The sequence below is a fragment of the Brachycentrus maculatus genome, unplaced genomic scaffold (assembly GCF_059751285.1).
Source record: "Brachycentrus maculatus isolate JH-2025_06_01 unplaced genomic scaffold, ASM5975128v1 h1tg000046l, whole genome shotgun sequence".
Taxonomy (NCBI): domain Eukaryota; kingdom Metazoa; phylum Arthropoda; class Insecta; order Trichoptera; family Brachycentridae; genus Brachycentrus; species Brachycentrus maculatus.
In genome coordinates, this window is record NW_028280800.1 from 466,449 (window position 1) to 493,908 (window position 27,460).

At 34.5% G+C, this 27,460-nt stretch overlaps 1 protein-coding gene across 1 annotated transcript; it reads left to right on the plus strand.

The window, feature by feature from the left end:
* Positions 1 to 859: 859 nt before the first annotated feature.
* Positions 860 to 26,942, plus strand: Hsc70-3 (heat shock protein 70 cognate 3). The gene is made up of 18 exons (XM_088277543.1): positions 860 to 1,043; positions 1,684 to 1,805; positions 2,720 to 2,844; positions 4,390 to 4,537; positions 5,517 to 5,736; positions 6,839 to 6,927; positions 7,696 to 7,839; positions 9,008 to 9,124; positions 9,680 to 9,773; positions 11,391 to 11,394; positions 16,943 to 17,065; positions 18,170 to 18,401; positions 19,124 to 19,798; positions 20,337 to 20,523; positions 21,670 to 21,842; positions 22,374 to 22,511; positions 23,405 to 23,629; positions 25,226 to 26,942. Exons 2-18 carry the CDS (start codon positions 1,761 to 1,763, stop codon positions 25,448 to 25,450), a joined length of 2,964 nt encoding a protein of 987 aa, XP_088133669.1. The 5' UTR covers positions 860 to 1,043; positions 1,684 to 1,760; the 3' UTR covers positions 25,451 to 26,942.
* The last annotated feature ends 518 nt before the right edge of the window (positions 26,943 to 27,460 follow it).

Here is a 27,460-nt window from a genome sequence, read left to right on the forward strand (position 1 = left end):
TCACAAAATCTGAAAACAATTGTTACAAGATCACAATGATGTTCTTTGATTATCATTCAGGATGAACAATTCTTTATAATGACATCATCCTATGGCCAAATTTGCGTCCGTCTCCATAGTGTAATGGTCAGCACTCAGCTGCCATACTGGAGGTCCCGATTCGATTCCCAGGGGGTCAAATAAATATAAGTGATTATTTCACTGTTTCATTTATTCAATATTACCCTGAACTGGTACCTGAAGCGGAGGGCTGATCACCTTTTCTTCATGTGCTAACGATCAAGATAACGCTGCTTTTTTATGATGCAACGCCCTATGCACCATTGGGTGCGGATGAGGGTTTGAATTTTGAAATATTCAAATTAGTATCAGACTGGTAAAATAAAAAGGATAATACCCCAAATTTATCTCAGTCAAATTTTTGACTACACAGATTGACAGTGCTACAGAAGTGTTAATTGAAATAAAAAGCGAAAATCCTCTGTGAATATATATGCTTTTTTGTAATAATATCTCATTTTAGAAATATTTTATTGATAAACCAAAAACATACGAGTTTTTGTTTTAAATTTTAATAACCAATTCGCGTTTTCTCGATTTGAATTCGAGTATTTTTTAAAAATCAGTAGGGCGCGTGCGTGTAGTGTGAATTTACGTGTGTAAGGCGCATGCGCCTCAGTCGTTTTAAAAAAATCAAAAGGTCATTTCTTGACAACGGTACAGGTTTTCTAGGACGTGTTTTGATTGTTTTTTTTTACTGAGTGGTTTAGTTTTTACTTCCGCTTTTTTTGACAACTAAAATCGAACGTCAAAATTTCCCGATTTTTTATCAGTTTATAGGTTATCAATTTTGTTTCCTATGTCGGTTGTGTAGATCTGTGTTATTATTCTATATCAGGGTATAGAATTAATAGTCGATAAAAAATATATACATCCATATCCATTTAAAACTTCGCTTATTTAGTTTTCTATCGTAAGTTGCTTTATATTTTTTAAGATATTTTTGTTCGTGTATTATTTGTGCAAATCTGGGTATTCACAAGGTAAGTGTAAAATTATAAATTTTATGTATTTTATTCCATCTGAATAGCAATCTCAAATGAATTTCCAGTAGTTTAATATAATAATCTCATGGTTTGTCATATCCTTTCAACACCGTAACATATCAAAAATCGTCAATTTTTAGTTGTGCATGTTTTCGGAATGCCCAGAAAATGTACTATATACCAGCAAAGGCGGCATATTTTTAACTTTATATTTACCCGCTACAGGGCAGAAACTGTTGTTTTTGCATTTTGAAGAAAATGTATTGTTTAATTATTTTTTAAATATACTAAATATTTTTCAAATGGAGAAAAAACATTAAGGTTTTATCTAAAAAGATCTGTTACACAGTAAAAAGTTCAATAAGTGGCTTGATATTTATTTGTAATACATTTTATTACATTTTTAAACTTTAAAAACCATCTCCTGAAAAATGAAGTTTTTTGACATATGACGTTGTTGAAAGGAGTGAGCGATATGAGTAAAATTATAATATATTTATTGCATAATATAATTATTTATATTATTATTTCACATTTAATTGGATTTTATTACATAATTATCGATAATGTAATCTTATAAATAATTATGAAACATATTTTTTCCTTATCATAATATAAAATAATATTTTTTCCCTAGTCACTTTGAAATTCCTTTACAAAAATATTAACCGCTCGCCAGTTGAATTTCGGGGGGAAAAATCGTCGCTGCTGAAAATGGTCACCCACAACATAAAACAAGACTACTCGAACAGCTCTTGGGTAAGTCAATAAAAACAAATATAGTGGAACCTCTCATAACGCGCAGTGCTGCGTTTGCCAGTGAGCTAATTTTCGTCTACATCTCTCCAAATTTACTATTATTTTTATTTTTATTATTATTATTATTATTATTATTTTTTTTCTTTCAATTTCTTATTTCTTTCTTATTTTTAATTTCATTGTTTAAATAAAATGTTGTAAAACATATATGGCTGACTAAGTATTGCACCCACCACTTAGTCAAGGTGGAATAAAGAGTGAAAAAAATAAAATAAAATAACGAGCATAATGCATTCCAGAATCATACTCGTTAAGTGTTTTTTTGTTGTTGTTTTGACTGGCACGAAAGTCCCAGCTCACAAGTGAATGTCCTGAAAAAGGGACTTGGCCTTTCTCTGTAAGTCGTTATGCGATATGCCGTTCGTTACGGGAGCAACTTTTTCTCATTTTTTTTGCTAATTATTGCAAATTACTCATTATGAGAGGTTCCACTGTACATCATTATATTTGGCTCGGGCAAATCACTGCCGGCAATTTGGAATACAATTTGCCAGGGCAACGCTCAGGGCGATTGTCCACTACCCGGAATTTGACCGTCCGGCAGTCCGGTTTTGAAAAATCCAAACGACTACGACAGCTTGGCGTGATCGAATTTACGCGCAACGTGTTCACGCACCAATCAAGAGCACCGATCCGAAAAAATATGGACAAAAGCATATGCCAATCCAAGCCAATCGTCATTTTAAAACGCTAACTGACTTGCCGGACGGTAACATTTCTTGTAATTCCGTGTAGTGGACAATCGCCCTCAGGCTTTATCGATGCGATACAAATTTATTGCCAAAGTCATGCTCTGGCTAGACTGAGAACTGGTTAATCCATAAAAATACAATTTTTTTTGTTATTTTTTTCAGATGGGTCCCATATTTAAACCATCCAATATCCTCCAGGGTGGCTACTTCCACCCAACATTGAGAATGTTGCAACAAAAAGACATTGGCGTGGAACCTCATAACCTTATGCTACCTATATTCATTGTGTAAGTTACTCTTAGTTTAGATCGGAGGTTCCCAATCTTTTGCGGTTTGCGGTTCCCTTAATACATCAGATTTTTACACGGCTCCTTTAAAACATCAAGAAAACCTACATTTTTAAACGCAATTAACAGCAAAAAATTAAAAACAAAAATTTTGAGAATTGGAAATTTCAAGAAATTTGCCAAATTGTTTAGAAATATTTCACAGCGCTCTTATGGCGACGCCGCGGATCCCCGGGAAGCTACGGCTAATATTTTGGGAATCACTGGTTTAGATAATTGGAATATTTAACTTTTATTGAATATTTAGGGTCTTTGTAATTTTTACCTTTAAAATTTAATATAATTTTCTCATCTCAATTATATCAAATAATTGAGAAGTAATTATGAAAATCATGAATCAAAACTTGTTATGGTTTTGAGTGGTTTGGAACAGTGCCTCCTAGATACATATTCAGCAGGAACTGCTTTTGAGTTATGCCAAATTGATGTAGAAAGAAAAGATTTAATTTTTTTTTCTATAATTTCATATAACATGGCAATCTCTTTTGCGTTCTTACATTATTTTTTTATCTAATATGCCTTCACATTTTTAATTTCAATAGAAATTTAAAATCGACACAACGAAGGACGGTGTTTCAAAACGCTATAAATTTTGGATTATAGGTCAATAACCCATAACCTAGTTAAATAATAGCTATTAAAAATATAATGCACTGATTCTTGCAAGACAATCTCAAATAATCTTAAAATTACCTTATAATGTATCACATTTCGCTCACTTCTTTCAAGAACGTCATAAATCAAAAAACTATATTTTTCAAGAGAACGTTTTTAAAGCTTAAAAATATAATACAATGTATTAAAAATAAATATCAGACACTTATTGAACTTTTTACTGTGCAACAGATCTTTTTAGGTAAAACCTGAAGGTTTTTTCTCCATTTGAAAAATATTTAGTATATTTAAAAAAATAATTAAACTATACCTTTTGTTAAAAATGCAAAACAACACTTTCTGCCCTGTAGCAGGTAAATGTTAAGTTTAAAATATGCCTCTTTTGCTGGGATATAGTACATTTTCTGGGCATTCCAAAAACATGCACAACTGAAAATTGAAGATTTTTGAAAGGAGTGAGCGATTTGTAGAAAATTTAAAGATTTAATTATTTTGGTGTGGAATTTGTTAACCCTTACCTTTCCAATATCGAATCTCATTCCACATGAATTTTTTCCTTGTAAGTCCCATGTGGAATGTAATTCGATTTTTTTTTCATCATTATTAAGTTAAAATGCAAGCTCACATTTTGTTCACTCGTATCTATTACAACAGTAAGTGGAGCAGAGGACAAATGAATTTTTCCCCATTGGAATGTGTCTACCTAGATTTTTAAATATTTTTTTGGGGTCCGGAAAGAGTTTAAGCATCCTTGAGGTGATTTAACACGAAAATGGCCTATACAAATTGGCCGTTATTATCATTAAGACAGAGACGTCTTAGGTTTGAATAATAGTAGGTAGATAAAGTAAAATAGTCCTTATATTCCAGTGATGAGGATGACGCCATGCAGCCGATATCTAGTATGCCTTTGGTGTTCCGATACGGAATCAACACTCTGGTACAGGCACTAACTCAATGGTCCCTTTTCAACCTTAAGTCTATTCTTCTGTTTGGTACACCAGAAAAGCTTCCAAAGGTACCGTTTTTCTTATAATTTATAATATATAATTTATCCTAAAATAAACAATTAAAGTGAGATACAGAATTCTTGCCACCAAAATGGCAAGCTAAACGAATCTTCACTCCTTTCAACAACGTCATAAATCAAAAAACTTGATTTTTCAGGAGATCGTTTTTAAAGTTTAAAAATATAACACAATGTATTAAAAATAATTATCAAGCCACTTATTGAACTTTTTACCGTGTAACAGATCTCTTTAGGAAAACCTGAAGGTTTTTTCTCCATTTGAAAAATATTTAGTATATTTGAAAAAATAATTAAACAACGCCTTTTCTTCAAAATGCAAAAACAACATTTTCTGCCCTTTATTGTATTTTTTTTGTATTATTTTTTTGTACCAATATTATATATTTTATTGTACTTGTAATTATAATATATTGTGAAACGCTAAAGTATTTAACCTGTTAACCGGTCGGTCCGCTGTCCAATTACGCATTTTGTAACGGGTGCGAATACTGATTCACTCCGTGTCTTAAATTCATGTCGAGACATGTATGGATGACTAATACCTTTGTTGTTCGATAAATATACGTCCATTTATATAATATAACAAACATTTATTTCAAGGACGTATTCATATGTCCTTCCCGTACCCGATATTGTTTGCGTTGGACGTATTTATGCGTCCCGCCCGGTTAACAGGTTAAAATAAAGAAAAAGAAAAAATCATGTGTTAAGTTTGTTTTTGCTCGGCTACCGTTCTGGAGGTCCCGGGTTCGATTCCCAGGAGGATCAAATAAATATAAGTCACTCTAATATTCACTCTAATATTTATTCAATATTACACTGGACTGGTACCTGAAGTGGAGGGCTGATCACCTTTCCTTCATGTGTAATCTATCAAGATAACACTGCGTTTATATGAAGCAGTGCCCTATGCACCATTGGGGTGCGGTAAGGGTTTTATTTTATTATTAAGTTTGTTTGGTTATAGGATGACAGGGGGAGTCACGCCGATTCTGCAGACAACCCTGTTATCAAGGCCCTGCCTATATTGAGGGAGAAATTCCCCAAACTGCTCATAGCCTGCGATGTCTGCTTGTGTCCGTACACTTCCCACGGACACTGTGGCCTGCTGAAGCCTGATGGGTCCATAGACCACCCTCCGTCGGTGAGGAGAATCGCAGAAGTGGCTGCTGCCTACGCTAAAGCGGGTATTTTTTTTATTTTTTACAGATTTGGCGTTTAATTTGTAGAAATCCATTATAATTTAGAGATTGAATGTTAAATCAAACACTGATTTTTCGAGTCTACTAATTTATATTTGCTGCTGCCTACGCTAAAGTTTGTCCACCTCCATAGTGTAATGGTCAGCATGCTCGGCAACCGTTCTGGAGGTCCTGGGTTCGATTCCCAAGGGGGGGTCTAATAAATATAAGTGATTACAATATTTATTTGATATTACCCTGGACTGGTACCTGATACTGGTACCTTTCCTTCGTGTGTTAACGATCAAGATAACACTGTGCTTATATAATGCAGTGCCCTTTGCACTATTGGGGTGCGGATAAGGGTTTGAATTGATTTGAATTGAGTAAATAAATACATTGGCAAAATATAACCTTTTTGTTTTTCAACAGCCATTTATGAAATATTGCTACGTAACTAGGGGGTCGATATAATAAATAATACTTGTTTTAGATATTTGACTGTAAATCAACCTGTGGTAGTAGAGTTCCATGTTGGAGAATGAATGTAGAAAGGAAAATTCTTATATCTTGGGTCCGACTTTATTTGAATGTTGACCATAAAGTTCAACAAAACTTGTTAAAATGTTCTCCATATACTGATCGAGGTTTGGTTGGTAGCGGTTGTATAAAAAAGACCATTCGTATTGATTTGCTGAATGCCTTTTGAGGAGTCAAGTTTTTTTCGTCAGCTGAAAACATTGTAATATATTATTAGATTAAAACCAATATTTTTAGCTTTTCCACTTTATCTTTATTTGACCAGCGACCGGGTTTCGTCATCATCAGACTGGTGATGTCGGTCACGACGAAACCCGGTCGCTGGTCAAATAAAAATAAAGTGGAAAAGCTAAAAATATTGGTTTTAATCTAATAATATATTAAAAATGCAATTCCATCACGAAGTGTCAGTGGATAATATAAATCTATTGAAGACATTGTAGTTTCCGAATCTGTAACTTCAACAAAGGATACGATTACAAAGTTGGAACATGATAAATTTGTTTTTGGCATTATGTATATTGAAGGATTTTTAAATCTCTTTTTACATGTTAATTTATCTTTTTAGGTGCTCACATAGTGGCCCCTTCAGATATGATAGATAACAGAATCAGTGCCATAAAAGGTCTTCTTATGGAGTATAATTTGCACAACCAGGTAACTAAAAAAAACATTTATTGTAATTTTGATTATATGCATTATTATTAAAGTACATATTTCTATATTAAAACATGCGGGAAACGCTTCAAGGAGTCTTTTACATACTGTTGGTAGAGAGTGGGAGACGCTTATAAGCATTCTATTTGCTTACTTTTGGTAGAGCGTGAGAGATGCCAAAAAACATTGTACAGATGGGAATCGGGTTTGCGGTTACTTGTGATTACTATACTGAGGGTCGGGCAGCAGGCTGGCAGAGTATAATTAGAGTCAGGGTTGATGAAAAAAGCGTCTGATAACGATGTGTTAATAATAAATAAAATACGGTGAAATTTTATAAAGGCAAATAAGGAAAAAATTGTTCTAAACATTATGATTCGGGTTAGCAAATATCTCACAAAAATGATCAATCAACAGCCAAGAAAATAAAATAAAACAATTCCGGCTCAACTAAGCAGTCGGTGTTAAAATAAAAATAAATAAGTAGTTGATTATTTTTAATTTCTAATAATTAAAATGTAACTTTGTTTAAAAACATTATAAATATTTTATTATAACTTAATTATAATGTCTACCGGTTAGATAGAATTTTAGTATTAATCAGTCTTGATAAAGAAGCGGTTAGCTTCGAAACCGGTAGACATTATAATTAAGTTATAATAAAATATTAATAGTGATTTTAAAACAAAGTTACATTTTAATTATAAAATGGAAAATCACAAAGTTAGTGCTTCAAATATGAATTATATTTTTAATTTGATTTCACAGGTGTCAGTGCTGTCATACTCGTGCAAGTTTGCCTCATCTTTGTACGGTCCATTCAGGCAGGCGGCGAATGCGGCTCCCACATTCGGTAACAGGAAGTGCTATCAGCTTCCTCCTGGCAGCTCCGGGTTAGCTGCCAGAGCCGCTGTAAGTTTATACAATATTCATATTCATATTTAGCCGCATATCTGCCAAGAGCAGTTGCAGTTTAGATTTACAGTAAAACATCATTATATCGGACCTCTATATAACGAACTTCGGATATATGTAACTTACAAAAAATCCGGCCAAATGTAATTTTTGTTAATAAATGTAAGTCCTGTTAATATTATACATGCTGAAATTTTATTTTATTTAAACTTCATGTACAGAAAAGAAATAATTACATTGGCGGGCTTATTGCTAAAAAGGAATATCTTACAACCAACCAAAAACTGACTAGTGATATTGGTCAAAACGTTTGATACCATATATACCCGTTTGCAATCAGAGGGTAGATAGTGCTTGAACATTAAAAAAAGCATAAATTACAAATTGATGATAATGAGGAAGGCAATGGAAAAAGGGAGTTTAGGGAAGGAGGTAGAGGGAAAAACTAGGGGAGGAGGTTTGATGGACAGTTAGGAATCTAGTGATAGATAGTAATGTCTCAGACATTTCTTAAAAGTTATTAGAGAAGGTGCATTTTTTTACAAGGAGAGGTAATTCATTCCATAGTCTGGCCGCTTGGACAGAGAAGGAATTACTGAAGAATGATGTGTTATGGCGAGGAATGGAAATTGTTCTTTCTTGAAAATTCAAGTGTTGCCGCATGTTAAAAAATTTTTACCGACTATTCGTCAGATGAGTTCAACTATATTATATGCATTTTCGTAATTTTAGAGTTGATTACATAAAAAACAACAAACTTCAAAAGTTTAAATAAAACTTGATTCCTTTTTCAAAGCAGGATAACCGAAAGCAAGCACGTCAATATCAAACAGCAACGTCACTTCACGACGAGTGTCCGAAGACAATAAATTGAAACTGTGTCCAAACTATCTCAACACAACTTAATTTGACCGATAATGTCTTATCTCGGTTTAGCGTTCTTTCCTCTTCTCACCATTCGAACATCTATCATACACGGTTTTGCCGCACTAAAAGATAGCATTTTGACTGTATTCCGTCTAGTTTCATCCTTTTGCCATCTCCATGCTTCACTTCCATACATTTGGGTTCTAAGAACATATCCCCTGCAAACACTGAGGGATGACTGCCGTACATATGAACCCAAGAACATACACTTATTAGTATGAAATGAATGTTTTATCAGGATCGAGATGTAGAAGAGGGGGCGGATATGCTGATGGTGAAACCGGGATTACCATACTTGGATATTCTCCGCCAGACCAAAGACAAGCACCCTAACCATCCACTATTTGTATATCAGGTATGTACCGACCTGCAGTAAAGATCTCCTGTTTATTATGTCCGCCTCCGTAGCGTAATGGTCAGCACGCTCGGCTACCGTTCTGGAGGTCCCAAGTTCGATTCCCAGGAGGATCAAATAAATATAAGTGATTTTTCCACTCTAATATTTATTCAATATTACCCTGGACTGGTACCTGTAGCAGAGGGCTGATCACCTTTCCTTCGTGTGTTAGCGATCAAGATAACACTGCGTTTATATGATGCAGTGCCCTATGCACCATTGGGATGTGGATAGAGCACTGCATCTAGGACCTCCAGTACGGTAGGCGAGCGTGCTGACTATTACACTACGGAGGGGGAAATAATAATAAATAATAAAAAAAATAACTTGCTGTAAATAAATATCAACGATTGGTTTTTGCTGGTGACACTATCCAATATCATTTAAAGTACCTTAAATAACCTTAATTTTTACAATAACAAGTTATGTTTAGTTTACCCAGATGGTACTTACATGACAGATGAAGTTTTAAATAAAGAAATCTTAATTTGTCCATATTTTTTTATCATTTAGGTATCAGGAGAGTATGCCATGTTGCAGAAGGCTAGAGAAAATGGGGAATTAAGGCCTGTGCTAAGTGAAATTCTGATGTCCTTCAGAAGAGCAGGTACTATATCATGTTTATTCATTATTTATTATAAGTTCATTTTTATGATTTTACATTTAAAGCTATAGCTTTAAATGTAAAATCATAAAAATGAACTTATATATACATATATGTAATTTAAATTAGCTCTCAAATTTACCACTATTGTTATTAGAAAGGTGTTTTATTTTAGCTAGATAAGAACAAAACAATTGTAAAGATTTTTTTATTATTTAAATTTTAAGGTGGACACTGACCGGAGCATTTTTTCGTAACACACGTTACGATGCAAGCATTCAGGCAGTCAGTACACCGAGCCGAGCGCTCCATCCATAGTTTCGGATGCTCGCTGATGCTCGCCGCGAGCGATGTTACGACGTTATGTTATGACGAAATGCTTCGGTCAGTCTCCACCTTTACGTGGTAAATACCACTATTTCATAAAATCCCATCCTTTCAAGAATTGAGAGACACTTATTATTAGACATATTTATAATTCGAAGGTTTGTTTTTAACTGACCTGCTCTAGAATTGATCCGACATTCCCCACTTCATAATGTTTATTATGCATAGTATGAAGTGAGCATAGTGAACATACAAAATATGAAAACTATCGTAAAAAATCCCCGGAACCAACATGATATTCAAAAACTGAAAAAATTATTTTTTTAAAAGTTTTTTTGTAAAGTGCTGAAGTACTTCACAAAGCTCGGATGTTTTACATGCAATTTCAACATCAATTACTGTCATATTGGACATCGAATACTGTCATGTTGGACATCAAATACTGCCATATTGGGCATAGAATACTGTCCCTGAATAGACCCTAAGTCATAAAATCTTACCCCGTAGTTGATAAGACCAATGCGCCGGGATCGGATTACATTTATGACAACAGTCAAGATACTTATCTTACCTAATTGGTGTTATTATTGACAACATTAAAATAGTATTCACGCATATCCCTCACTCCTTTCAACCATGAATAAATAAATGTATGCAGAAAATTATAAACGAAAATGCCAATGAATGTTTCCTATATCCATGCTCATAGTAACCGAGTTCAACTGTATGTATTACAAAATATAAAAAAAAAATACTTTATTTCCGGCACTCGAGTCATAAGGCTAACCATGCATACCCCCTCTATGGGGGCTTGTGCACTACCCGGAATTTTACCGTCCGGCAGTCCGGTTTTGAAAAATAAAAGCGACTACGACAGTTTAGCGTGATCGAATTTACGCGCAACGTGTTCACGCACCGATCAAGAGCACCGATCGGAAGAAAAATAGATAAAAGCATAAGCCAATCATCGTTTAATCACGCTAACTGAAGTGCCGGACGGTAAAATTCCATGTAGTGCATAAACGCCCTATGGCGGCACTGCAGTGCTAAGGGTTAAAGTACGTATCAAACTATTAAAAAAAAATATATATATTCCTTCCTACAATATCACATTAACCCATTTTAATCATACACTACTACACTGTGTACTAAATTTATTTTGAAATACCATATGTCATGCATTCATGGTCACATATTTTATACATTTTTTAATTGATTAATCTCTTACAGCATTACTATTTGGTTTGTAGAATTTGTGTACACAGCAGTTTGTATCATTTGAGTAACTGTGAGCATTGTGATGTACCAACGTCTGTTTTTTAGTACAAATTCTATTCTGATTACAAAAATCATCTTCAAATATTGATTCTATGCACGTGGTCTCTAAGATTTGATCGAAATCCATGTTTTTTTTTGTCTGCCGTTGAAATAAGATTTATGGATTCAGTATAAATCTTCTCCTTTCTGAAACAAGATTATCCCTTTCTAAAAATTACAAATATAATACAAAAATAGCTGAAGGGGCCAATGATACATGTAAATTTTTAACTTTTAGGCTCCTGATGTCACTGCAACGTATAATGATCCGTTTTGATGGGTCTCCATTGGTTGAATTTGTGTGTTATTTTTATCATTGTATCATATTTTCTATCTTCCGCGTGCAACGGTAATATGTATTTTGTACACATTATGAAAATGTAATTTAAAAATGAGAAAATTGTAAATATTCCTTAATATTGACCATAGTTGAAGATAAAATGTATCTATTTTGTAACGTTAGCTCTGGTAAATATCAGAAAACAAGAAAAAAAAATACATTGCAAGTAGCCACCTTAGCTGATGTAGCGGCACGACCACCCCTAAAGATGACTTGCGCATTAATAAAAAGATATCGGCAGAAACAGTATGAAGTGGCGTGCGCATGTATGTAAAGCACTGCACGCACACACTGGGAAACGTTTGTGTATTGGTGATTTTATCTTCTATTTTTTCACAAATGATTTATTTCCATCGCTGCAAATGAATAACTTTATATTATAATACTTTTATGTAATACATACGTAATTATATTACGCAGGAATACAAAAATTCTGAGCCCATATGTATTATATTTTATATTGATATTCTCATTTTTAATGTCGAGTTGTAGTAATTACATATCACCGGGAAAGAAAGGTTAAGCATCTCCAAAAAAGAATTCCTTAATTAGAACATTTTCAAACTTGATCGTAATGTCGCCAGCTATTGGAAAAATCTGACATTTTAGGACTTTCGTTTTGGATAAAATTTTGTTTGTTTCTTTTTACAGGGGCAGATTGTATCATAACCTACTTCACCCCTCAAATTTTGGAATGGATGCATACTATAGAAAAGGCACAATAAGTTGTTTAACATGTGATTTGTTTTTAGGATAGTACTTTTATAAACCTTTTTTATGTTTGGATATTTGTAACTAAGTGATGGTTAGACTAGACTCATATTTAACCCATTGCAACACAAAGCCGGTGAATTGCCGGCCAAGGTCAATTTGTCACTGACTCATAAGTATATTTTGGTAAGATAAGTATATCTAGCTTACGAACAAACAAAAATGCTTTACCACTTTTATTTTTTGTGTAATAATGTTATTGTAATAAAAAATGTGTCAAAATGAAGAAGTGTGTTGCATGAACAAATTATGTCATCATTATTAGTGGTGCAATGGGTTAATATTACCTTTCAAAGAGGACGAGAAGTCTACCTACTATGTGATAACATTTTTTTATCGCAAATACAAAATTGGAGAATTGTAAAAAAAAATATGTTCAAGGGCTACACAATGGATACCAAAGGGTGTTTTTAAATTTCATGTTTTTAAATATCATGGATGTTGTAAAATTCGGATAGTGTATTATTTTACAGTTATAATAAAATATGTGTATTGTCGTAAAGCTCTCTTAGGTACTAATGAATATACTCAAGTACTCATGTTTTATTTTTTAAGTAGTACAATACTTTCATTCCTTTTGTCAATGTATTGTGTATATTTGTTTTAGTATAGTATTAGCTGGGAACATTTTTTACTACTTTTTAGGTTTTTTTTTAAATCTTATATAATTTTTTTTACTGTTCAGATTTGTTCAGTGATGAGTTCACATTATTTATTAAACTATTTTAATTAAAATAACAATTAACTCCCATAAATAAATTTCATAATTAATTCATATTTTTCACTGATATATTTCGTTTACAACATTTTGAGTGTGTCCAAATACTTGTTAAAAAAGTTATTTTTTATAATGAAATGGAAATGGTTTTTGTTCCTTTCAACATTACAGTTCCTGATTTTTAGTATACACCTTTTTGAAGCTATTAGTTTATAAGTTTATTATGTGGTGAACTGTTATTTTGATTGTTAATAAAAAATAATAATAAAAAAACACATTAATGTTGTTTCATTTCATTTTTTTTATTTTTTAAAAAGAGAAATTTTTGTATTTTTATTATTTATACAAATATTTCAATTTCATACTATTCTGTGAGCCTAAGCGGCTCATTATTAGAAATAGGTATCAAATTATGGGTTCGAACAGAGAAAATCTGACTCAAGAGTCCGTATGAAAGGAGTAGAAAATAATAAATTATTTGAAATTTAATTTATATCTAAATATAAAGTATTCAGATATATTAACCATTAAGGGGATATTCACAAAGACAGAACTCGGAAGAGGTAACATGTATTTCCACGCCCAATTTTGTTAAAGAATGTATATTGGGTATTTTTTGTTTGTTTTTTAGAATATGAATAGAAAATAAAATTTGATTTAAACCTTTCAATAACTCTTTTCTTTTCAAAACCATATAATTACTTAGAAGAAAAACTTATTTTTTCAATACAAAAACGGTGGTTCAGAAAAAAATCAATTACGTAAAATGTTATCTGGGTTTAGACAAAATTAAGTTGCGACTTATCGAATACTGGGCCTTTGTTGTGGCCTAATGTGTTGCACTCATAATTTTTTTTTATCAGAACCTAAAATAAAATTATTGATCAAAGTTTTAATGATAATATTATTCAAAATATGAATGAAAAAATGTACCATAACTACTGGTTTCATAAGGGACCAGTAATGACCAGACACGACACAAAATAGCGGTCCCGTACAGGACCAATGAACTATGTTAATTGATATTAATTTAAAACAAAATGGAATAAATGATGCAGAATGAAAATTAGTTCCGAAACACAGTTCAATAACTTGGAGAAAGGTTTCTCTAAATTGTTTATCAACTGGAACTCAATGACATCACATTTCTTTTTAAAACTCAGTGCCAGTATTGCATAAGAACTAACACTAACAATTCGTTGATTTGATTCACACAAATCACAATAAAACTAAAGAAGTAACCAAAATGTTACACAATGATTTTTCTTGTAGAAAGTTGTACCTATGGAAGTGCAAACTGTGAGTCAGGAACCATAGTAAACAAAGTCTTAAGTGTTTGCAATTATTTATGATTTGAAATTATTAAAGAAAATACTTGTTTTTTTACCACTTGAGTTTATTTGATGACTAGTTTCGGAAGCTAAGCTTTCATCTTCAGGTCTAAATGTAAACTAGTCGTCAAATAAACTCAAGTGGTAAAAAAGTGTTTTCTTTAATAATTCAACATATCTTACCACAAAGTCAATGCCAAAACAATAAATTAAATATTAATGATTTGCATGATAAATTATGGTTTTTCCCTTAGAAGGACATTTTCAAAACAATGTGATTGCAAATATGACTCATTTGCATGCAATAAAATAAATATTTTAAGTACCTACTTACAGACAATTTTTTTTCTCAAGTTTCTATTTTAATATTTTCATTTTTTTGTCTGCCTCCATAGTGCTTTTGGCTAGCATGCAGAGGTCCTGGGTTCGATTCCCAGGGGATTAAAATAAATGTAATTTTTTTCACAAGTATTTATTTAAAAACTATTGTAGCTGTACCCAGCCATGCGTTACTGTGGCTTAATTTGATTCAATGGAAAAGAAAGAAAAGAGAAAGTACACAGGGTATACAATATTTTAGCACTTGTCAAGAAGCACACTGTCCGTCATGAACAATGTATAGTATTGCTGATACGCTTAATAGATGGCACTGCCATTGGCGTAAAAATATATTTTGTACCCGTCACCGGTAGGTATATAAAAACATGTATTTTCAAGGCAACATTGTGTAAAATTTTTAAACTAATCCGTGATAACTTCAACAGATTGAAGATTTTGAATAAACAAACCTTTAATTTTTATTTAAATGGATATCCTGGACTGGTATCTGAAGCTCGGAGCTGATTACCGATCAAGATAACACTGCGTCAACGCAATGTTGCATTATTTAGTAGCACTAGGTGCGTATAAGATAATATAAAAGAAGACTGCTTCTCTTTAAAAATAATTCAATATTATCCTGGACGGGATTACATTATAGGAGCCTTGACCATAGTCATAGCTTTAAAATTTATACGTATTTTACGTATGTACAATATATGAAGTTAGTTAGTTTCCTTTAAATGAGTAGATGTGAGTCCTACGGGACTCTTTAACCTGCCAAAAACCACAAAGGTTGGTAGGTTACATCTTGAATAGTTGTTCTGATACCTGAAGCCTGATCCCTGATCAGTCCGATCACCCAAGACTGATCACCTCGCTCAATGTGATGAATGATCAAGATTACACTGCGTCTACCCGGTGAAATTCCCTACGGGTACGGATAGGAATCAAAAGAATTTAATATGAAGTTCAATATTACAAGTCATAGAAATAATGTTTTCATAAACTTTGAATCTTATGATTGACAAGAAGTAAGTTTTTAGAATAATTATTTTGCTCTATAATATTGTTTTAATTCATATTATAATTTCATAAGTCGAGGGGAAAACTAACGGTGACCTATTTCCGCGGCCTCTATTTTAAAAGTTCCGTTATTCGCGGGCAAGCTTTTCTAATGGAAACCACGTAGTCTCATTTTCACATTAAGAAGACATGAAATAAAAGTATGGTGCAAGTACGGATGCGTTTGTCCAATAATCAGAAAGGGAGGCTGCAAGATTCCGATTGAGTTTCGTCATTCCATTTTATCACTTTCACAATATTGCATTAAATTTTTCGGGAAAATTTTAGGATGATGTCCATTTCACGAGAAGTGTCTAGAACCGAACGTGGGCCAATCCCGTTGAGCCAACTCGGGCAATGTGGACCAATCGCATAACTGTATTTGAAACGTCATCGTCTAATCGACCAATCCGATCACTCCACGAGGTTCACTAGCGCTAAATAATGTCCGGTGGCTGCGACTCGCACCTCAGTCTTCTTTCAATATTCAGAAAAATAAGTCGAAGCACCGGATAGTGGTACAATACATTCGATATATTTGTGAATTACTCAAAAATTCTCAGGTAAATGTCAAAATATTACATCCGCAAATCTTCTTTTCTCATTTCAAATTGAAACTTGTGCATTTTACATTGTATTGTGTGAAATATTTGAGATTTTTGACAGCGTGGTAAAGTGGGCAGATTGCCGGATTTGCCGGAGTCCTAGTGCCATGTCATCGAATTAAAACGCAACTTTATGTGGAAAATCATCAAGTTTTCCTTATTATTAAGCGTACATTTGCTAATTTAATTATTTTTGCCGAAGAAATGTACAGTTCAGTCATAAATTCAGTAGAAATTGTGTACGTCATCAGCGCGCAGTTACACGAGTGTAATTTTCTTTGACATTGTATTAGTTGAGACGTGCCTTGTTAAAGGATTACTGTGTTTGTTACAGGAAATATATTTTTTCATAGAGGAATATTAAATAAATCCAAAATGAGATTGTGTATTCTCGGGGCACTATGCCTGTTGGCAACGGTGGCAGTATTCGCGGAGGAGAAGAAGGAAAAAGATAAGGATATTGGGACAGTCGTCGGAATCGATCTAGGAACAACATATTCATGGTAACTATGATTTAATATACTTTCATTACCTTTCTACGAATCCTTAAGGTCAAGACTCTGTCGATTTAAAATCAAGGTTACGTGTAACAGTTCTCTATTGTAACGCAAATCTATCCATTGTACCAACATCCACTGCATGTAAAACTCTAAATAAATTATTTTTTTACTATTTAAACACGTAATATACACAAATTGTAAAAGAAAACACTTTTTTTTACCACTTATATTATTTTATTTTAACATCTAGTTTCTGTAGCTTCCGAAAACAGTTTAAATATAATAAATATAACTTAAGTCGTAAAAAACAAGCGTTTTTCTTTTACAATTTTATCATGTCTTACCACAAAGTGAATGCCGAAACAATAAATAAACTTATGTACAGAACATATCAATATTTTAATTTTATTATATGTACCGGAATAAACTTTTTGATATTTAGCTCTAGTTTTATCTATTACTTTATATTCCAAGTAAATTTGAACTCCCGTGTTGTACAAAACCTAATTTTTTTAAAACCATTATCCGCACCCAATGGCGCATAGGGCACTGCATCATATTGACACAGTGTCATTGCATCACCTTGATTTTTACTTATTTGAAGCCAAGTTTATCAATCCTGCGCGTCAGGTACCAATCCAGGGTAAAATTGAATACGTATCCGAGCGAAAAATCACTAATATTTATTTAACCCCCTTGGGCATTGAACCCGGGACCTCCAGCACAGTAGCTAAATACGCTAACCATTACACTATGTGATATATCGCTCACTCCTTTCAACAACTTCAAATATCAAAAATTGTCAATTTTCAGTTGTGCATGTTTTTTGAATGCCCAGAAAATGTACTATATCCCAGCAAAAGCGGCATATTTTTAACTTAATATTTACCCGCTACAGGGCAGAAAGTTTTGTTTTTGCATTTTGATGAATACCAACATGACGGTATTTACATTACACAAAATAATGTCTTTGATTTAAAACAAGATTTATTCTACCAGGAGCACATAGCATACAAGAGCAATTTGTTTGCATCATATATATGTGCCAAATCAAATACGCAATGCGCGCATCAATTAATAATTTTGTGTGTATTCTCCCCTCTCCAGCGTCGGTGTCTACAAGAACGGGCGCGTGGAGATCATCGCCAACGACCAGGGCAACAGGATCACCCCCTCGTACGTGGCCTTCACGGCCGAGGGCGAGCGGCTCATCGGAGACGCGGCCAAGAACCAACTGACCACCAACCCCGAGAACACGGTGTTCGACGCCAAGCGACTCATCGGCAGGGAGTGGTCCGACTCGGCTGTCCAGCATGATGTCAAGTTCTTCCCCTTCAAGGTAACTTGAGCCGCAAAGAAACAATATAAAATTACGTTCAATAATAATCTAATTTAATTTAACTCTTTTTATTATTTATTATCTATTACTTTAGAATCTACTTAGTCCAAAAATGCAAACAAAACCTACTACAAAAAAATGTCCCTTACTGTGTTTTGAGTTTGGACAGCCGAGCTGTCACTGCATTTTTGTTTTTAGCAGAATGTGAAATTGCATTTGTTTTGCAAACATGCGTGATACAATAGAGAAAATTTGTTTAGTCATGTTTTTTTTCTATTGAAATATGTATTTTCTCATTCTTATACTCATGTATTTTAATGAATACTCGTTCAAATTTTTTTTTACGAGTTAATTGAGTTTGCAATTCGATCAGATTTAGAGCCTCTACCCTTACCACTCCTATATCGAGTGTGCCTCGAGATTTTTTCGAGTATTTTTTACGCCAACTGCGATGTGGACTTAGGCTCCACTTAATATGGTGCGGCTTCTAAAATAATAAAAATGAAAAAATAAACACCACAATGTTCCTATAAAAAACTCTTTTAAATCAATTACTCACTGATTTATAAAACAGTTGCAACAAATAATAATTTAGAAATTAACGACTTCTATTTCCATCTCTTGAAATATAATCCCGGGGGTATCTGAGGATAAAAAATTTCTTTACTTATTTTAGGGTAAATTTGTCTGAAATATCTTAGTAATTTTTTTATTATCTTCAGGTTGTGGAAAAGAACAGCAAACCCCATGTGGAAGTAGCTACCAGCCAGGGAGACAAGATCTTCGCCCCCGAGGAGATCTCCGCCATGGTGCTGGGCAAGATGAAGGAGACCGCCGAGGCCTACCTCGGGAAGAAGGTCACCCACGCCGTCGTGACCGTGCCCGCCTACTTCAACGACGCCCAGCGCCAGGCCACCAAAGACGCCGGAGTCATCGCCGGCCTCAACGTCATGAGGATCATCAACGAGCCCACGGCGGCAGCCATCGCTTATGGTCTAGACAAGAAGGACGGAGAGAAGAATGTCTTAGTGTTCGATCTGGGTGGCGGAACCTTCGACGTGTCTCTTCTAACCATCGACAACGGAGTGTTTGAGGTCGTAGCCACTAATGGGGATACCCATCTCGGAGGCGAGGACTTTGACCAGAGGGTCATGGACCACTTCATCAAGCTGTACAAGAAGAAGAAGGGCAAGGATATCAGGAAGGACAACCGCGCCGTGCAGAAGCTCAGGCGGGAGGTGGAGAAGGCCAAGAGGGCGCTGTCCGCCAGCCACCAGGTCAGGATCGAGATCGAGTCCTTCTTCGAGGGAGACGACTTCTCCGAGACGCTCACCCGGGCCAAGTTCGAAGAGCTGAACATGGATCTCTTCAGGTCGACCATGAAGCCAGTGCAGAAGGTAAATATATTTACCAATCACTTCCTACATTCTCTTTTAATAATTGCTTGTACTTGTGTCTCAAGTTTAGGACAATTTATTTAGCAATTTCATATTTAAATACAATCCGTTGTTGTATATCATGATAATTTCTATTTTACTATAAAGCAGTTGTTTCATACTGGCCGTACATAACCACGCATTGCTGTGGCTCAGTCTGGTTTAATTAATAGGAAAGAAAAAAGCATATTCAAACACATGCGCATATTCAAACACATGCGCATATTCTATTCCAACATTGTGTCCAAATTTAAAAACAATCGATGAATAACTTGGGAGATTTAACAAATTGAACAAATGTTTACATTTTTAATGATCTGAATATTTTCAATGAAATGTAGAGACTGTTGGCTATAAAAATCATTGTCAATAAACATTGCGACGTATAATAAAGAAATATGTATAGATTTTGTTTTTATAGATATGTCTGTCAGAGTATTAACATGTTAACATGTAATAAAAAAATTAACATGTTAACATGTATTTTGAATCCGTCCAGGTGTTGGAGGATGCCGACATGAACAAGAAAGACGTGGACGAGATTGTGCTGGTGGGCGGCTCCACCCGTATCCCCAAGGTACAGCAGCTGGTCAAGGAGCTCTTCGGGGGCAAGGAGCCGTCCCGGGGCATCAACCCCGATGAGGCCGTCGCTTACGGAGCTGCCGTCCAGGCCGGAGTGCTCAGTGGTATGTCACCTCCCATTCCTCCGCATCAAATGTCTTGTCCACAAGACTCGGCATATTAAATGCTAGCTGGTTAAGTGCCGAAGGGCCACAATGCAAAAAAAATAAAAACTTTTTATTTCAAAAATGGTATCTAAATCGTTTTGATATTCGATAAAGGCACCTAGCGTTGCAAATGTCCATTTCTAACGCTAGAATCATAAGTGTCTTTCGAATATGAAAATGTTGACAATTTAGATACCATTAATGGGATAAAGTTATTTTTTTTTGCATTAGTGGCCCTTAACCAGCAATATGTGTACTCGGCATATAAGTATACTAATTATGGTCGTATACTAATCACAAGTAACCGCAAAATCGATTCCAATCTGTGCAATTTTTTTTTTGGCATCTTGTGCTCTACTAAAAGTACGCAAATAGAACGCCAGGCCTCGCACATCGATAGTGACTCGACAGAAGCTCCGAGAGCTTGGTTGGGAGGTTCTTATGCATCCACCATGTAGTCCGGGCTTCCCACCAAGTGATTACCACCTGTTCCTGTTTATGGCGAATGATTTGTCCGCCTCCGTAGTGTAATGGTCAGCACGCTCGGCTACCGTTCTGGAGGTCCCGGGTTCGATTCCCAAGGGGGGTAAAAATAAATATTAATGATTTTTTCACTGTAATATTTATTCAATATTACCATGGACTGGTACCTGAAGCGGGGGGCTGATCACCTTTCCTTCATGTGTAAAACGATCATGATAACACTGCGTTTATAAGACACAGTGCCCTATGCACCATTGGGGTGCGGATAAGGGTTTTAAAAAAAAAAAAAAAAAGATTTGGCTGGTGAAAAATTGACTTCGAGAGACGCTTGTGAAAATCGACTGCTCAGTTTTTTGCCGATAGGTACAAGAGTTTCTACGAGAGAGGCATAATTAAATTTTCTTCAAAATGGCAACAAGTTATCGAACACAACGGTGCATATTTGACCTAAATTGGATTATTCTACTATGGTAAATAAAGACTTCAATTTCATGAAAAAATAATGGATTTCTTTTTACTAGACCTAATATGTATGACATCCAAAATTTGATTAATATCCACATGTTCATGAGTATGGCACACAGGAAGAGTATATTGACCATTTAATTATTTATTTTCCAGGTGAACAGGACACTGATGCCATCGTACTGTTGGACGTGAACCCCCTGACCATGGGTATCGAGACCGTGGGAGGAGTGATGACCAAGCTGATTCCCCGCAACACTGTCATCCCCACCAAGAAGTCACAGATCTTCTCCACAGCCAGCGACAACCAGCACACTGTCACCATCCAGGTAAATTATCTACATTAACCTCTCCGTGCGTGCCACCTCAATCGCAGGGCCATGAAGTACCAGGCCAGATAGCGCTAATTCTGGGGATCAGGACCGTCGAGGCGCTGTTTAGAGCTCCCCAAGACGAGGACAACTACTCTCAAGTGATATGACATGAACAGAAGAAGAAACAAATTCTTTACCGAATGAAAAAGATGTGTGTGGAGTTGACATTGTGGAATGGATTTCGTCATTGGAGTGTCTGGCATTACAATTGTGAAGGGCCTGACCAAAACATTACATTTCCAATATTGCACAAAAAATCCTTTAAATGCAAATCTGTTCTGTTACTGTATTCAATCAAAATCTTTATTAAGGTTGCGATAAAACGTGACCTGTGTTAAACCTACATGAAATCATTAAATCCCACCAAAACAGGAATTTTACAAGCTAGAATTCCAAGCTAGATACCCAATGTAATATCTAGTCAGCAATGTTTCATTTTGTACCGACGAATCTAATGTTTGTGTTGTTTTTTTTTTATGTCTGCAGGTCTATGAAGGAGAGCGTCCCATGACCAAGGACAACCACTTGTTGGGCAAGTTCGACCTCACCGGAATCCCCCCCGCGCCACGAGGTATCCCCCAGATTGAGGTCACCTTCGAGATTGACGCCAACGGTATCCTTCAGGTAATTATTTTTTTAAATAATAATAAAGTAATATTTTCAATATAAGGTACAATGTGTCAGCCTCTGGTGGCCGACGAGACGCAATTAAAATGCCTTGTATTGGCCACCGGTGGCTGACATTGGCAGTCACTGTGTAAACTTTTCCGGGAGTACAGTAATTGATACCCGACATTTTTTGGGGAGTGGGTTCATTTTACAGGATTTTTTTTTCACAATTTTTGTATTATGAAGATAGAAATTATGTAAAAATAATTTAAAAAAAATAAAACTCACCATCTCCAGGTTTTATTTTGTGTCAAAAATTACATAGAGGTCATTGTTATTTTCTATTATTTTATTTACAGCTAATGCCTTTAATGAACAAAAATATGTACAATAACAATTAATAATAATAATAAAACGCTTATCCGCACCCCAATGGTGCATAGGGCACTGTGTCATATAAACGCAGTGTTATCTTGATCGTTTACACATGAAGGAAAGGTGATCAGCCCTCCGCTTCAGGATAATATTGAATAAATATTGCAGTGAAAAAATCAAATATATTTATTTTACCCCCCTTAGGAATCGAACCCTCCAGAATGGTAGCCGAGCGTGCTGACCATTACACTACGGAGGTGGACGAACTATTAAGAATACACTAATAAAAATCATCACTTATAGTAATCATCACTATCATACAATACACTTAATACAATAATTATACAAGTCACATCATACCAACAGTCAGACGGACTTCGACGTTCATTAACGTCGATACTCCTTTGAGGAAAATTCGCACATTCATACTCAAAAGGTTAAGCATTTTCTGCAAACAATGTGTTGATACACATTCAGAATGCGTCATGTTGTCGTCAAAAATGCACCGTATTAATTTGAAACGGACGTCTTAGGTGTCTGCAGAGGACAAGGGCACCGGCAACCGGGAGAAGATCGTCATCACCAACGACCAGAACCGCCTCACCCCGGACGACATCGAGCGCATGATCAAGGACGCCGAGAGGTTCTCCGAGGACGACAAGAAGCTCAAGGAGCGCGTGGAGGCCCGCAACGAGCTGGAGAGCTACGCCTACTCGCTAAAGAACCAGCTCCAGGATAAGGACAAGCTCGGCGCAAAGGTGAGTGTGGCGGATACATGCTTTTACCCTTTAAGTAAAGTAACCCTTAGTGGAACGGAAGGTCTGCTGACGTCAGTCAACCATTTTTCATTCTTTGGATAGACGGAGAGTTAAAAATTCTATGAAATATTTTGCCTCTAAATGGAATGGCAAGAAAAGCGTAAAAATTAAAAAATAGAGAAGAAAATTTATTTAAACATTTTTGTGTGTGACAAAAAACACCAATTTCTTCAAAAACATCAGCCATGTATCAGTTTGCATATGGAAAATAATTTTATTTTATTTTTTTTAAAATTATTATTTGGTACTTCAATATTACAAATAATTAAAAAATTGTGGATCCTTCAATATTATAAAATATATGACCTTTTTGACTTTACTTTAAAATTAAAAATTTCCGACTTTCTAAATTATTAGTTTATTCGGTAAACCATCATTTTGTAAACGGCTTGATAAACCATTTAGTATAGCGTCTGCTAAATGCATTTTTCACTTCACATTAAACATGTTTTAAGCTTAAATTTTTTAACTGTTGTTTAAATACACAAACATAATTTTTAAGTTAGCCCTATATTTACAATAAACACATGTTCATGGTTAGCTTTTATATGTTCCTGGGTGACAAACTCAAGATATAAATGTAATTTTAAAAAATCCAATCAACTCTTTTCTATTTTTCATATCTTTTTATATCATTGAGTTTAAAATGTACATAGTTGATTAAAAGTTTATAAATTTTGATATCGGCCAATCTGTACTTTATTAATTTGTACCCTTCAATTTGTGGGTAATCAAGATAACGTACTGGTTTGTCCCTAGCTTGCTTGGCAACATCCTACTGCAGATGAAATGTGAAAATTGGTCTGAATATTTTCTAAGTAGAGATCCCCCGGAATGAGATCCCCAAAATTAGTCTAGTCCTGATTCTAGAACCAAGCTTTGTAATGTTTTTGTCTTAATTAGTTTTTCATGTATGTCATGAGAATACTTAACTACGAGTTTACTATAATATTTTTAAGAATTTAAATTTTACTTGGTAAATACCACTTTTTCTTAAAATCCATTGCTACATTTATTTCGGTGCATTTAGCATCATTAGCAAACACTATACGTTGTGTGATAACGATACTGAACGCATCAAATTAACTGAACGCATCAAATAGAATGTATTGCAACACATGTCACAATGGATTTTAAGAAAAAGTGATATTTACCGAGTGAAATTTTGATTTAAAAAAAAATTATATTACCTAAAATTGACTGTCAAATTGATTAGTAAAATTATTGTTAGGTCTCCCTAGATTTTTTATTTCCTTTTTTTTTTCAAATATACCTATATTTAAAAAATTGTACTGTGTTTCACATGACATTGTAGGCATAATGACCCAGAAAAGCAGCCAGTATGATCATTTAGAATAGTTTGTTGTCTCATCAGAATTTGTTGTAATCTGTGTACTTGTTAATTTTCTTTTTCAGTATTGGACGTAATTATTAGAGCTTGTTATAATTGTTAATAATTTTGATCTAGTAGTTTTTTTTGTTAATATATTACTTTTTTAATAGCAGATTTTGAATATTTTTATTATTCCATTCCAGGTGACCGACGATGACAAGAGCAAGATGGAGGAGGCCATCGATGCGTCCATCAAGTGGCTGGAAGACAACCAGGACACGGAAGCCGAAGAGTACAAGAAGCAGAAGAAGCAGCTGGAGGAGGTCGTCCAGCCCATCATCTCCAAGCTCTACGCTGGCCAGCCCGGCTCCCAGTCCGGCTCCCAGTCCGGCTCCGACGAGGACGACGACATGAAGGACGAACTTTAAGCAGCCAATCAGACATCCTCGGATGCTTCAACACGCCGCCGTAATCCCTCTGTCTTCGGCGCCTAGTTTCCAACAATTGCACCTCTGATTAAATATGACACCAAATAGGCCACTTCACTTAGAAACAATTTTTTTAGCAAATTATATTTTTTTTACTGTGGTAAATTAACACATTTTGAACGGGTGTTTTTTACGCCTGCTGGCGACGGGATTTGATAATTATGTACATATAGATTAGATCTTAACAAAGAGATTGTTACATAATAATCATATAGAAACATTAAATAATTCCTTTATTTCTGAATGAAATGTGGCCGGCGCAGAAGGTAAAAATACTCTTCCCGTTTTGAAGCATCAATCGACCGAACGGATAGGAATACCTTTCCCGTCTTGAGTGTGTTCATATTTTATCAGAGTTGCAATATGTAACGTTTATTTATTGGTATTGTTATACAATATGAGTAGTTAAACGTTGTTTGAATTAAAAACTATTTACTACTAGTGTGGAGATTATCCTCATGTGCGCTGTTGACGTATGGGATCGTTTGAATACTAAAAAAAAAAGACTTAATTCTGGAAGAAAGTGCAGTGAGATTTACTGACAATTTTAGTGCATCGTGACGTCACGTGCTTATAATCGTACAATATATTTATTCCCTCATTTCTCATTAATTTTCTAACGGTTTAAATTGTTCCGATGATCATCAGTAGGCCCTCTGAAATACAACAATGGCTGTGCATTTGTTTTATAACCTCAAACGGCGATAACACCTTTTCCGTATATAATTTAGTGTGTACCATTTTAACTGTTAAATATCTGATCATCTAGCATTGTATACCAAATAATCGAGTCATTTGGCCAACAATTATTGTAGCATTATTTTTTTTTCATTTCGGGTGACATTTATAATGCTCCCTTAAGTAAAAAGATAATGTTAAAATGATTGTATGGATAATTCATCGCCGGTTTCCATTTAAGTTTATATCTTTTAGAGAACATCAATCTAGGTACATTATTGAAATTTTTACGAAAGAGATAATGAGAATGCGCGATGTATGAATGAAATATTTATTTGTTACAATTTTGTTTGTTTTTTTAATCCATCCGTACTACAAGATTGTAGTTAAAATTTTAGAAAATACGTCGAATCGTCCTGGCACGTTTGAATAGCCGGTGCTATTTATTAATGACAGTATGACGACGTATATTCCGTTGAAATGTAATTATAAAATCGTTGATTCGATTCCTGTTTTTCAGAGTGTTATTACTCTTTCCGTTTTGATTTGTGGATGAGTTCGCCTTGGAATGGATGGCTGATGCGATGACCTCACGGCCGCCGCTATCAATTTCTTGTGGAGAAAAATTTCAATTATCGAGACTGCCCCTCTTAGAATATTTTTTATGTATTTGTATAAGCCTAGGTAATTTACATTATGTCCAATTATGATGTTGATGAGAGAAAATTATTTAAAAATAAACATTTTTTGTCATGACAACACATTGTTTTATTCTTTTTATCCTTCTTGCCTTTTTCTTCCTGCAATGTCAATTCTCAGCTATCAATCAATCTCTTTACTAGTCTGCCTGGAGTCATCTTTCTTGGGGGTGCAGTGCAATGCGGAGGAGTCTGAATGGTTCCAATACCATTGTCTTTTTCGTTACCTTTCCCACCTAACGACATCATTTGAATCGCCTTCAATGTAGTAAGATTTAAGAAGGTAAATAAAAAGAACATTTAATTTTGTATACTTTATTTTTCTACGAATATTAATTTGAAACAATATAACAGTAATACTGTTCACAATTTTTGTAAAGTAATATTGCAGAAATAACTTTTTCCCAAACATCTAATCATATCTACGTTCCTAAGCTATATACAAATATATCTATATAATATTTCGATACACTAAAATCCTTTGATTCAAGCAAAATGCAGCAGACTGGAATAAATCGTCAGATTTAGTAATTTAAAAAATAATTTTTAATATCTTGAAGTCTATAAAAAAGCA